General features: G+C 34.6%; 1 protein-coding gene, 1 long non-coding RNA gene and 1 other non-coding gene across 3 annotated transcripts; 1 reads left to right on the forward strand and 2 right to left on the reverse strand.

Annotated features, from left to right (window-relative positions):
* The first annotated feature begins 503 nt into the window (after nt 1–503).
* Nucleotides 504–5,414, forward strand: LOC117781599 (glutamate receptor ionotropic, kainate 2). The gene is made up of 13 exons (XM_034618375.1): nt 504–592; nt 793–939; nt 1,002–1,064; nt 1,595–1,804; nt 2,015–2,226; nt 2,307–2,465; nt 2,528–2,686; nt 3,040–3,320; nt 3,383–3,572; nt 3,655–4,016; nt 4,329–4,759; nt 4,821–5,080; nt 5,134–5,414. Exons 1-13 carry the CDS (start codon nt 511–513, stop codon nt 5,317–5,319), a joined length of 2,742 nt encoding a protein of 913 aa, XP_034474266.1. The 5' UTR covers nt 504–510; the 3' UTR covers nt 5,320–5,414.
* Nucleotides 5,415–6,042: 628 nt separating this feature from the next.
* Nucleotides 6,043–6,180, reverse strand: LOC117782437. Its single transcript, XR_004617265.1, has one exon. It is a non-coding gene; the product is annotated as a U4 spliceosomal RNA (small nuclear RNA).
* A 5,372-nt stretch (nt 6,181–11,552) lies between these two features.
* LOC117781612 lies at nt 11,553–11,816 on the reverse strand. The gene is made up of 2 exons (XR_004617185.1): nt 11,674–11,816; nt 11,553–11,618 (listed from the first exon to the last, which is right to left on the reverse strand). It is a non-coding gene; the product is annotated as an uncharacterized LOC117781612 (long non-coding RNA).
* Between the last annotated feature and the right edge of the window lie 1,638 nt (nt 11,817–13,454).

Genomic DNA, 13,454 nt, shown 5'->3' on the forward strand with positions numbered 1-13,454 from the left:
ACATTAAATACGTCGTGGGCTTTGGGCATACAATTTCAGGGCAAATTTGCTGTCAATTTATTTGGCTCATTTCCAGCTGTAGCTCATGTCACAGTCTATATAACCGAAAGATCGAGATGCTCTTGCTCTGTGTCCATTGTCTTGTCCATAAAACAAATGGCCTCCGCTCCCCAGCCACGAAATTGGTGCTAAAATAAGCAGCACTCTCTTCAGAGATCTCACTTCTACTTTTGCTTTGTCCAACAAATTATCTTTCTAGTGGCTCAGTGCCTCGTGCGCAGTGCTCCGGCAAGGTCCAAGTTGGCATATGGTGGCTTCTCCAAAAATTTGGTGCTGTCGTCGTCGATTGGAATATTTTTTACGCTTGATTGGGATATTTTTCATGTGATACTTATTTATGGATATAAAGTAAATTGTGAAGTGTTTGTTTTTTGTGCATCGCCTTATATAAGCAATATGAAAATATTCATTTGAGATGGACAATGCCAAGAGAGAATAATCTATAGAGTCATGCTTACTCTAAAGTTCCTAGTTTTTATCGCATTAGTTTTAAGCACTCATGCCGATGATGATGGATTAGTTATGAAAATAGGTAAGAAAATATATTAAACATGAATTCAAACTTATAATAAATGCAAATGCTGACTTAAGTAATTTTTAAAGCATACAATGTGTAATTGAAAGTATTTCTATATAAATAAATTACTATTTAAATACTTTTAGACATAAACTCTTAAAAAATTATTGTATTTGAAAGACTATAAGACTATATTATTAATTCAATCAATGCAGGTGCTATTTTCTTTGACTCTGAAACAAAACTGGCTGAGGCCTTTGATGCGGCTATCGAGGAAGTAAATGCAGTGAGTCCTGTGCTGAAGTTGGAGCCTTTGAAGCACTATATAACTGTAGATGATAGCATAATGCTCCAGGACTTGAGTAAGTATTCATTGATATGAATAAATTAAATTAGTAAATGCCATTTATTTATATTTATTTAGCTTGTGACTTGATTGGAAATGGTGTCGCTGCTATTTTGGGACCAAGTTCAAAGACAGGCAGTGGTAAGTAAACTTTCTTTCGCCGATAAGTTAAATTATTTTTAAACAATATGAGCGTCATAAAATTTTATCACAGACATATACATTGTTGTTGTCTCCCCAGTCTAGACAGAGCACACGTGTATACTTGAGAGAAGGAGCGCACTTAATGTTATATTTTTTTTTAGTCACAGATTGCGCGAGAGTATCTTTTAATGTATATGTATTATCGCTTATATTCTTGTTTATACATTCTCAATACGCCACTAACCTCGTTAATGATTCTTGTTGTTTCATATAAATTTGGCAAAAGCAAACATTAGTTCCAAATAATTTTGCAGTAAACAAACGTATAAGCGAATATGTAGTCCCCAACTAGATGGGACACTTGCGAGTGGTTTTTTGGAACGTTGCCAGGCAAATCTATTTGGTATTTCCATTTGTTTCGTTGCGTTGTTTTGCTCGCCACTTTCATTGTATGTTTTGCTAGTTCGCCGAGTCATTCTAAACAAAAATATTTATGAGCATTAAAACTTGTACAACATCATTTCTAGATATCGTTGAGGTGCTCTGTAATATGACGGGCATTCCGCATCTGCAGTTCGATTGGCATCCCCAGCAGTCCTTTCGAGAGCGTCTCAACCATCAAATGACCATCAATGTGGCTCCATCGGAGCTAATACTGTCTACGGCCCTTTCTGATATACTGCGCAGCAAATATTTCGATTGGAAATCATTTACAATTGCCTATGAACGAGATGCACGTAAGTTGACTAAGGGTAGTTGCAGTAACAACTGCTTCTGTCCAATGTCTTACTTTATTTTGGCTTTATTATATGCCAACTTTTTTTTTAATATCTATATCGATCAATTCGATCGTTTACATAATAGAATAAAATAGTAGTTTATATCTCTGCTTCCATCATCCATAAATTTCCCTTCCCCACTCATCGTAATTCCTTTCTTTAATATAGATCTCGCACGGTTGCAACATATTTTTGCCTGGAAACAAGTTCACAAGACTGGCATTAAGCTACAGGAGTTTCAGCGTGGTGACGACTATCGTATACTTTGGAAACGAATTAGCAGTTCTCGTGAAAAGTTCGTGCTGCTTGACTGTTCCTCTGATATAATATCGGAGGTGATCAATGCCTCTATAGGTTTCAACATGACTGGATCATTTAATGTGAGTAGATATATATTATACTCCCGTTCGTCCTCACACCTTCTGTTTGTCTCTGTCTCTTTCTCTTTTACTTCATTTAGAATCTTTTCATAACCAATCTAGATACTCATCTCAGTGGCATAGATCGTTTCTATTCGAATGTGTTTCGAGTTGCTGTTGCCGCTATACGACTTCGCACCTATGTTCCTCCGCCAGTGCATGACGAGATCGATGTATTCGATGATGCGGAAGAGGATCGAGTGAGTTGAGCATAACATTTCTTAAATTATGATGGAAAGAAATAAATCTTATTTTACAATAGTTTGCCTCATTGGGAACGCAGCTGATATACGATGCGGTTGTGCTCTTTTATAATGCCATGTTACAATTGAGTCAACGTTCCGGATTCTACTCGCCTCAGTTTAGCTGTGGGCGTGGCTTCTGGCAGCCAGGACCGCTTCTAGTACAGCAGATGAAGAAGGTAGGACTTGTTCTAGCTTCCTTTTAATAAATTGACTAATTTATTTTTTAAATATTTCGAATCTTAAGTCTTTGTATAATGTGTATCAGCAATATACCGAGTATACACTTTGCTATTGAGAAATGTCTTGATTTGTTGTATATATTAAACTTACATGCATATTTTTGAACTTAGTCCCATTTTTAAATCATACATTTTCCGTTATTACATAATTGCATTACTCGCATATTTGTTGATTGGTTAAATGAGCATCAATTTAAATTAAAAAAAAAAAAAAATATGGCCCGTTTTAACATCGGAGAAAGTGTCATTAGAAGGGTTAAAAGAAATTTAAAATCTCTTTTCGTCTCTAGCTCTCACCGAAACAAGTGAAACCGCCTTATAAGACACAACGATTGCAAATAACCGACGATGGTCAACGGGAGGACTTCAATTTAGAGGTGTATAACCCGATTATCGATCATGTTACGCACATCTGGAACAAAGAGTTTCAGCTGGTGGACTTTGACAAGATCAGGGAGAACTCAACGAAGGCACTGAAACAGCGACGTCTTGAGACCAAAGTAGATTTTTCTCAAAAGACCGTAAAATATACGGTGGCTACACGTGTGGGCAAACCCTATTTCAGCTGGCGGTTAGTATAAACTGTTAAATGGTAAGAAATGAAATCAAGTCTAACCAATATTTCATTGAAAGTAAGGAACCGGAAGGCGTGCACTACGAGGGCAATGAACGTTTCGAGGGATACGCAGTGGACCTGCTGTATAATCTTGCGGAGGAATGCAAATTTGATTTCCATATCGAGCCAGTGAGGGATAACAAATATGGAAGCTATGATGCAAAGACTGATGAATGGGATGGCATAATTAGGCAGCTAATTGACAATGTAAGTGCCCACCAATAAATTTCCAAATATCATAATATACTTAATTAAGCCTTCTCACTTCTACCCCTCTGCCGTAAATCAGAATGCACAGATTGGCATCTGTGATTTAACAATTACTCAGGCGCGTCGTTCGGTTGTGGATTTTACGGTGCCATTTATGCAGTTGGGCATTAGCATCCTGGCATACAAGGAACCTCCACCACAGGCCAATAAATATGGCTTCCTCAATCCCTACAATGTGAATGTTTGGCTTCATCTTATGGTTGCTATGCTAATAACAGCCATGGCATTGATACTGGTCGGTCGCATGGATCCCTATGAATGGGAGCCGCCGGTCTTAAATGAGGTTAATGAGGAGGAGGTTGAGAATACTTGGCACTTGCACAATACCATGTGGCTTGTCTTGGGCTCTATACTCAATCAAGGTTGTGATCTGTTGCCCAGGTACGTCTCAACAACTTCATTAGAATATCACATTTCAGATGCACTTCACAGTTTGAGTAATAATCTGACTTATCTGAGAAATGAAATTTATTAAAATCGTTAAGACATGAGTTGATTAATTTCTTGCAAGTCGGCTAAAATAAAATAATACTTATAATTCTATATTAATTTAATTTTACAACAGTACACAAATAATAATAATAAATATTTTACTGTTAAATTTTTATTTAATAATTTTAAAGGCTTTAGATATCATAGAATCAATTTAAAAAAATAAATAAAAAATTGGTAAATTATTTTCCTCAATTTTAGGGGCGTGCCAATGCGTCTGCTGACAGCCTTCTGGTGGATTTTTGCCCTGCTCATCTCTCAAACATATATAGCCAAGTTGGCTGCCTTTATTACCTCTTCGAAGATGACTGGAAGCATTGCCTCCTTGCATGATCTGGTTGATCAGAATAAGGTGCAATTTGGTACCCTTCGAGGAGGAGCTACTTCTGTTTACTTCTCGGAATCGAATGATACGGAGAATCGTATGGCCTGGAACAAGATGTTGTCTGTGAAACCGGATGCTTTCACTAAGAATAACGAGGAAGGTGTTGATCGTGTCAAGCTAAACAAGGGAAAATATGCGTTTCTAATGGAAACGACCAGTCTACAATACTACACGCAAAGGAATTGTGAGCTTACCCAGATAGGTGAAAGTTTTGGAGAGAAGCATTACGGCATTGCGGTGCCATTGAGTAAGATCATTGAGTAGATCTATTGCTTTTGATAGATTTATTGCTTTTTCCTCCTCCTTAGATGCAAACTTTAGATCGAATCTCAGTGTTGGCATCCTTAGGCTCAGCGAGAAGGGTGTGCTCTACAAGATACGAAATAAATGGTTTAATACGAATGGCACAACGTGCGATCACAACGGCCCCACCGATGATAATGGACAGTATGATATGGATGCAGTAGGTGGGCTTTTTGTGGTCCTCATTGTGGGTATCATTATTTCGTTTATCATTGGCGTGGTGGAGTTCCTCTGGCACGTCCATAAAATTGCGCTGAAAGAAAAGGTGAGCTGATTTCCTAATCCTCTAGAAATCGGAATAAATTCATTCTCTTACAGATTAAGCCCATGGTCGCATTTAAAGGAGAGATAAACTTTCTCATTCGAGTCTGGTTAAGACGGAAACCCCAGCACACTTATCGCCAGAGTCGAGACTCTACCTCGACGGGTTACTCCTCACTCGGCCAAATGACCAGCACGTCTTGTGCCAAAAAGAGAAAGAAATTAAAAAGTCGTTCAGAGTAGAAATCACTGAACGACTTAAACATTCATTCAAATAGCATTTCTAATTATAAAAAAAGAAACTTTAATAAATAAATAATAATTATTTTAAGAAAGTATGGAAAGTGACTTAAAGTAATATTCTTGTATGAATACGGTCGAGTCTACTTTCATTTAAATGTGAAATTGATTTTCAAGTCAGCTCTTTCGAGCTTAAAAAAATTGCCTCAATGTGAGCAGAGCTCACAGAGGGCGAGATATTGGTTATAGTTTTCAACTACACTGATAAAAAAAATGTTCTAAAATCAAGATTTTGGTCTCAGAACTAAGATTTTTGGTCTAAAAAATGCGTCGAGAACATCAAATTCTTGAAATAAGAGAACACATCTTGATTTTAAGAACATTTTAAATAAGACCAAGTTCTTATTTTAAGAATAAATGTTCTTAAAATTAAAATCAAAAAATAAAATAAATGAAAATTATTTTTTTTATATTTATATTTTTTTATTTTATTTATTTATATTTTATTCTGTTTTAGTAATTTTATAAATGTTATTTTAATTTGTTACGAGGGATCAACCGCCGCCTACTGCTTCACAACTGAAGCGGCCTCTCTAACCAGAGCGCCACGGTGCCATCATTTGTTTGATACGAAATAGTACCTATTTATACTTTCCTAACAATTTAAGATTTTTATTGATTTTAAGATTTTTTAGATTAATAATCTTAGTTTTAGTAATTTGGTCTTAAAATAATCTAATTTTAAGAACAAAATATTTAAGATGAATGTTCTTGATTTTAGAACTTGGTCTTTTTTTTCAGTGTAGCAATAATCGCAACTCGGTTATGACCTCATTGTTTGCGATAATGCCACTGCACAAGGTTGTGATTTGGTCAGCAAAACTTAAGACAGTTATACTCTGCAAGAACTTTAACAGCTTGAGAATTATTGTGAGAAGACTTTAAAGAATTGCAGTAGGGTTAGAGCTTAATCTCCACATAATGATTATAAAAGTGCGAACCAGTTTAACTGACAATGTCCGAGAACCAGTTTCAATTCAGTTGCATTAGCAATCGCAGACAATGTCAGTGCACCCTGGTCGCAGTTAAGTTTTAAAGCTCCTCTTTTAGGGGTTGGCCACTGATTGAACCCTTAGCTATTGAATTGTTATGACCTAACAAGCCATTCTTCTTCTGTTTTATTTTTCTGGGAAGGAAACTCTTTTGATGATGACCAATGCCCGCTTAAGACACGCACTCGCAGTCAACTTTGATGGCACTTGGCCCAAAAAAGGAAGAGGAAAGGAAAAATAAAAGGGTCAAGAGTCTGTAGTGCGTTTGGGCCAGATATTTGGATTATGCAAGTTAAGCGGCTTTCCTAGAGTGCGTCCAAATTGTAAGCAGCTTTAAGACCACAATGAACAATTTGCTTTAAAGTAGATGCTTACCATTCTTTCACCTCTGCCAATTGGCCGCTTTTTATAGGCCCACTCAAAGTCATCAACAAATTGCTCCTCACTTTCCAAATGGCCAACACTTTGTGCTCTGCGCCTTGTAATTTAAATGGCCTTTTTATGGTGCGGGTCATAAAGTGTGCTAATAAGGGTTAATTATGTATCGCAGTTGACGTTCCAAGTGCCAACATAAGATGCGCAAATTGTAACTGCCAATTACCCTAGAGGAATGTTAATGAGCCTCTCTTGAATTGTTCCACTCCAGGGGAAGACAATAACTGAATGGATAGATAATCCTTATAAGATCAGCTCAGTAGTTTAGGGGATGAGGCGTTTTCTTTTTTACAGATCCTATATCAACTAAATCTAATAGCATTTATAGTTCAACTTCTTTTTAATCGTTATTAAATTGTAAAGTTCTAGATTTAAAGCATACAGTTTAGTATTTAGTTGTAGTAACATTTGAAAAGTTTGATTTCCTGAATTTATATAATTCCTTTGTTATGACTAAGAAAATAGATCACATTCAAACGGCAATCTGAGTGAAATGCGAGTACTTCTCATCCCTGTTTAAAATGTCAGACCAAAACAAGCTTATTAGCCCATGTCAAAACGCCTCCAGAGTAGACGGACACACAGCAAAAACTTTTGCCAAAACGGATGTTGCCAATATCAACACCATAAAATAACAACAACGAGAGGAAACACAAACACAAACCCCAATCCAAAACCAAATCCAAACTCAAACTCATAAAAACAGACGCAGTCGATTGCCTCATCGTCGAAGCGGAAACAATTGACTCGTTTACACGGCCAACAGAAAAAAAACCGAAAAAAAAGAAAACACAACATGACAACATAAACATGAGGCGTCAATAAAAAGAAGCAACAAAAAGGTCTCGGAAAAAAGGCCACATTGTAACCAGTGCAAATGTGGATATGTTTCCGAATTGTTTTAGTTAGGGACAGACTCATACTCTTTTTGAAATTTCGGGACTCTCTCACTTTGATTTGGGTTACTATAACATTTATTTAAATATTTTGTTGTATATATTTATTTTATTTTATTATTTAATTGTTTATCTTTTATTTTTTAATATTATGTTGTAGCTTTGAGTGTTTAACCACATTGTGATTGTTGTGTGAGTTTTATTCATTTGTTTTTTTTTTTGATTTTTCACGCAATTTGTGCAAAAAACCGCAATTTGTTTTATTGTGTTTTGTGCTTGTGGATAAAATTTTAATTGTTATTTATGGTCGGTCATGCAAATTTCATAGGCAATTTTTAGTGGCTGCTGTGTTAATTGGTTGGTAGTTGGAGACAAGTAGCAGATGGTAAATACTACACAAATATGTGACACGCCACGAAATAAGGTAAAATTAATTAACAAATTTAGTAGTTCTTAAATTTTAAACTTTTTCATAAAATTTAAACATTTAACCGAACTTAAGAAAAATTTAAAAATAATAATAATATATTTTGTAGTCCAAAGCTACTTTAAGCTACTGAACGTAGAGCTTTAATCATTCAATTGTTTGTTAGCTATAATAAAAAAGATGATCAAAAGAGCTGATTATATTAAACGTACTTGTTGACTGCATATTAAGTATACGCCTCGTTTTCATGTTGCTGAGTTACGAAGTCAAAAATTTGGCATAATCTGGAAAGCATGCGACTTAAAAATGCATTGAAAAATTGGATGGCATACAAATCTATGTTCGGTATGAAGCCCCAACGCATTCTAAACAACAATGCTCTGGCATGCAACAAACAACAGCAACAAGAGCAGGGACTAGAACAACAATTACTGAAGAGCCAGGCAGTATGTTGGCTTGTATTTTCGTTAGCAACACGCGCGGCAACGATACTTGTTGTGGCTCTAGTTGCAAAATCAGGCAGCTAACCAGCAGAAAACAAGTAGGCAAATAAAAACATAGCCAGAGCCGACACAGAGGAGCCTTCAGGCTCAGAGACCAGGCACCACGCATCAGGCATCAGGCCCAAATTCAATATGGCGCCACAGAGGAAGTGCTACAGACGCAACCAGTGCGGCCGTCTGTATGTGTGTGTGTGTGTGTGTGTCTGTACTCGTATGAGTGCTTCTACGAGTGTGTATGTGGTGTGTGTGTTCACATTGAACCAACAGCTTGTGGCGTCAATTTGTGGACATTATTGTTTCATGACTGCGACCAGGACTGGGACATGAACGGAGCCTAAGCAAAGCCCGACAACTCGCCGCAATCACTGGGAACTATAGTATTTTGGGACAGAGGCGTGGCACTTGTGTGGGCGTGTGCATGCGGGCTTGCAGCCATACAAGCTGTTGTGATCTAATTTTTGATTATTTACGAGATTTTCGCGTTAAATTTGCGCGAAAAATTAATTGCAGCCACAGTTTGTTGGCTTTTAGCGGCTCTGTTAGTTTCGGATGACCAGTTTTCTAATTTTGTTTAGTCAAACAGACACAGCTAGTGTGGGAGAGAATGAAATAGACCATACACACTCTCATGGGAGCTGAAATTAATTAAGCTAAAATGAGCGCAATGCGGGAATAATGAGATATCAATTAGATATTGTTTTTATTATAATGATGCTGTTGCACTTTGAGCATGATATGTTAAAATTAAAAGCAAATTTCAGGAAATTTGAGAATTAAAAGATTTGTTTTGGAACTAGTAGGGGATAAGATTACCTGTGCGTTGTATATCGCAATTTTTAAAAATTGTGATTTTAATTATTTTAGAAAATTTTAAAATAGTAGTTATTGGGAGTTGCTCAATCAATAATTAAGAAATAATTTTTTCTTTTTATATTAAAAAATATTAGATATTACTGTTAGTTTTATTTAAAAAAATATTTAATATTTTAATGTTCTTTCATTTGCATTTAAATGAATGCGAACTCACTGGCCCAAAATTTTGAGCAAATGACCTAGAAGCTAATTGGATTGAATTTGATGACCTACCAGAATGCAGAATAAATCAACATCATATTTTCTGTTTCAAGTTTCGAATTCAAGTTGGTTTCTTTTTTGCGATTGGTCAATATCTAGGTGAGCTCATGCAATTGAAATTTCATAACAGAAGTGCTGCTGGGGCAGCAGTTGAGAGCTGCCGTACGACACACTCTGACGACATTTACAAACGTATTAATTGAATTTAGTTTACTGCCTTACAACTCAGCTGGCAACCTCTTTCCACCCACACAGCCTGTGGAAACAAACTTCTCCGACTGCTAAATGTTAGGTCAGCTCTGGGGTCTAGGTCTGAACTCTCTCTGCAATTGCAAAATTGATTTGAATTTCCAGTCAATGTCAACGCGTTGCAGTTATAAGTTCGTTCTACTACTGCTGTGAAAGTCTCGCTAGAGAGAAAGTGAGATAGCTGGCGAATTGAGACCACAACCTGGAGTCTATAACGTAAGTGAAAGAGAACTACAAACCCATTCCCAAAATACAATTTGAGTCATAGTTCGATGCATTTTTCGTTTCAATGAAAATTTGTTATTGTTTTATTGGGAATTTGTTACATGAAATTTGCTATTGTTGTTGTTATTATTATTACATTTAAGTTCATTTGTTGCCAGTAATAGTATAATAGAAGTATTAGTTTATAATTAATTCGAAAATTTAAATGCGATTTACCAGTTTCAGTTGCTGCCAATAGATTGAACAATTGTCGAATAGCTGCACAAAATTTAAGTGGTTAACTAAAGTATGACCTCTACTATTAATAAAGTAGTTCTACCAAAATATAAAAAAATGTATCGTTTAAGATATCATATACTTGCTCTATACTTTTCTCCCTCTTGGTACTTTTTTTTACAGTCTGAAGAAAAATACACAAAGACCAGAAGATGAGTTTTTCTCCAATTAATGATTTTACGAATGTAAATTTACTTTTGTTCATTATTTTATTGTAAGAAGCTAATGGAGTTAAATAAAAAATTAATCAACGCAAAAAAAAAATTTTTAAAAATATTAAAAAAAAAAATTTCGATCCTGAAATAGAACAATTATTTCACAATCGCCTCTCGCTGTCCATCATGCCCTATTCAAAAAACTACAGAGTATGCGAATACAATTGACATATGTAATTAACATTTACGCATATCATATGTGACCTCAAGTATTTTACAAACAATTCGTATATGTGAGGATTATTTTGCAACTTCTATAAATGAATAAAATACACAATGCATTCAATGTATATCATAATTTTGAGTTAATTTTTAACAATTTAATAACAAATTATTAAATGTTATATGCTTTTGTAAGCTTATATTGAATAATTTAAAACATAATTCCCCTAAATTAATGAGCTTATTTAAGTTAAGCATTCACAAGCTTCATTCGTTGTTTCATCGTAGAATTTCGTTAGGAACTTAATAAAATAATGAGCCGATGCGACATTGAAAACGGGAAAATGTACGCCTACCAGAACATGCGATAGGCTGCTGCTGCTAAATAATAAATAAATACGCGACGCACACACACATCCGACACACATATAGATACTTTCTATGTATATAATGCGCAGAGAAGAGCCGTTAAGTATGCTATAGAAATGTTTGACGTGACGTTATACTTGTGAGCGACAAGTGAATTGACTAACTTATCTCAATTTTACTTAACATTTATTACCAGATAACTTTGAAGAGCTGGTATTTAATATATATAATTTCACATCTTAAATACACTGTTTTTTGATTTTTTTTGGTACAATATCGTTTGCTTCTGAGATTTTTCTAACTTGGCGACTGCGCATATTTCGTTGGTTTTCTTTTCTCCCAACAGTTTGCCATTTATTGTTTTTGTTTTATTTTTCCTGCTGCTTTCTTATGTTCATTCTTATGTTTTCCCACCTGGTCTGAAGGGTCGTTATCTTTCCATTGCGGCGTGTGTTGGATTTCATGAAAACTCACCACACAATATAGGTGTAACCAGCCTAATTACGAGTCGAATTAAACACAACAAATTGTCCCACTTTGTCCATAGTTTATTGGCCCCAAAGCACATGGTAATTGTTTAGAAAAATGCCAACAAAATTAAGTTTTAGATTTTAAAGTTTGTTTATTAATTGTGGCTTGCTTTTTTTCTTTTCTTTTTATCATGCTATTTCTTTTTATATCTAATTGTCAAAGTTATGTAAGGGTTATCGATAATTAACAGTCGTGTTGTAATAATATATAAGAGGTAGTCAGGAAATGTAAAAAAAAAATAGATGAAAAATTAAGTTTAGTTATGTTGTTATAGGATTATAGCGATGTGGAGAGATATTTTTGTTTTTGTAAATTTTAAAGTCTAATTCATTAAGAAAGATGTACTGAAGGATGAATTTCTTTCTGTTTAAAATAAATAAAAATAAGAACACTGACAGAAAAATATAAGGTAAAATATGACTTTAATCAAATGGTACTCAAATGAGAATTAAGTTAATTTAATTATGATTTATGTTATTTATTATCTATCATCTATCATCATCTCTATAGAGCTTAAATCAAAATAATTCCCACATTTGCATTAACAATTATTAAATTCAAATACGTACTTATTTATTGATCAGATTGAAGCACCCTTTACAATACGTTATGATACTTATATAAACCTCCATTCCTCCAGCTTTAGTGTGTTCTGTGTTTTACATGCTCGTCATGCACGTTCATTGCGTTCTTAGTTACCATTATGCTGGCATCTATGATTAACATGGCTATAATAGTCACTAAGTGCATGCTTTTGACTTTGCTGCATACGTTTCAAAGTCATTAGAATCCCCACATATACAGACACACACACAAGCACACGCACACTAACATATTCTAGGATTGCAGCCCTTACTGTGGTCATTATGCAGTTGGTTATTTTCAACATTTCGTGGCTCAAGTACTTATTTGTATGGAGCGAGCGCCTTTAACTGTTCAGCAGTTTCTGTTTTCAGTTTTCGAGTTGATCGTTCTTTCATTAGAAGCACTTAAAAATCGACACGGTATACAGTTATTTATTATTTGTTATTTACCTTTGCCAAATTGCTTACTTCAAGCCCCATTCTGTATTTTCAATCAGCCTAATGATAGAGACGGACAGAGGAAATGAGAGGGGAGTTAGAGAGGAAGAGAAAGAGAGAGAATAAGAGAGATAGCCGGAGTGCAATTTGCTTTTTAATTAAAAGAAAATAAGTAGCCGAAAAGTGGACACTCGAAAAACTACTCGCAATACACTTAAACAAACGAAAAAAGATAAACAAACCATAATAACAATAACAAACAAGTTGCCACTTCATTTCGAATGGTCCAACGATGCCCTGATAACTACTTAGTGCCAATATTAAAATCCATCACAAAGCAACGAAAAACTCTTGTTCGAAAGATAAACAACAGCAACAGACAAGAGTATAAGAAACCAAAAAGAGACACTAATCAACATTTATGGTAGATTTTGGGATTTGGTCAAATATTAAAATAAAATTTTATGTATATCTTAATAGTTAGCACATACTGAAAGTATAAGCGTATAAAATATATATTAAATATTAAATATTAAATATTAAATATTAAATATTAAATATTAAATATTAAATATTAAATATTAAATATTAAATATTAAATATTAAATATTAAATATTAAATATTAAATATTAAATATTAAATATTAAATATTAAATATTAAATATTAAATATTAAATATTAAATATTAAATATTAAATATT

This window comes from Drosophila innubila (genome assembly GCF_004354385.1).
Source record: "Drosophila innubila isolate TH190305 chromosome 2L unlocalized genomic scaffold, UK_Dinn_1.0 4_B_2L, whole genome shotgun sequence".
Classification (NCBI taxonomy): Eukaryota; Metazoa; Arthropoda; class Insecta; order Diptera; family Drosophilidae; genus Drosophila; species Drosophila innubila.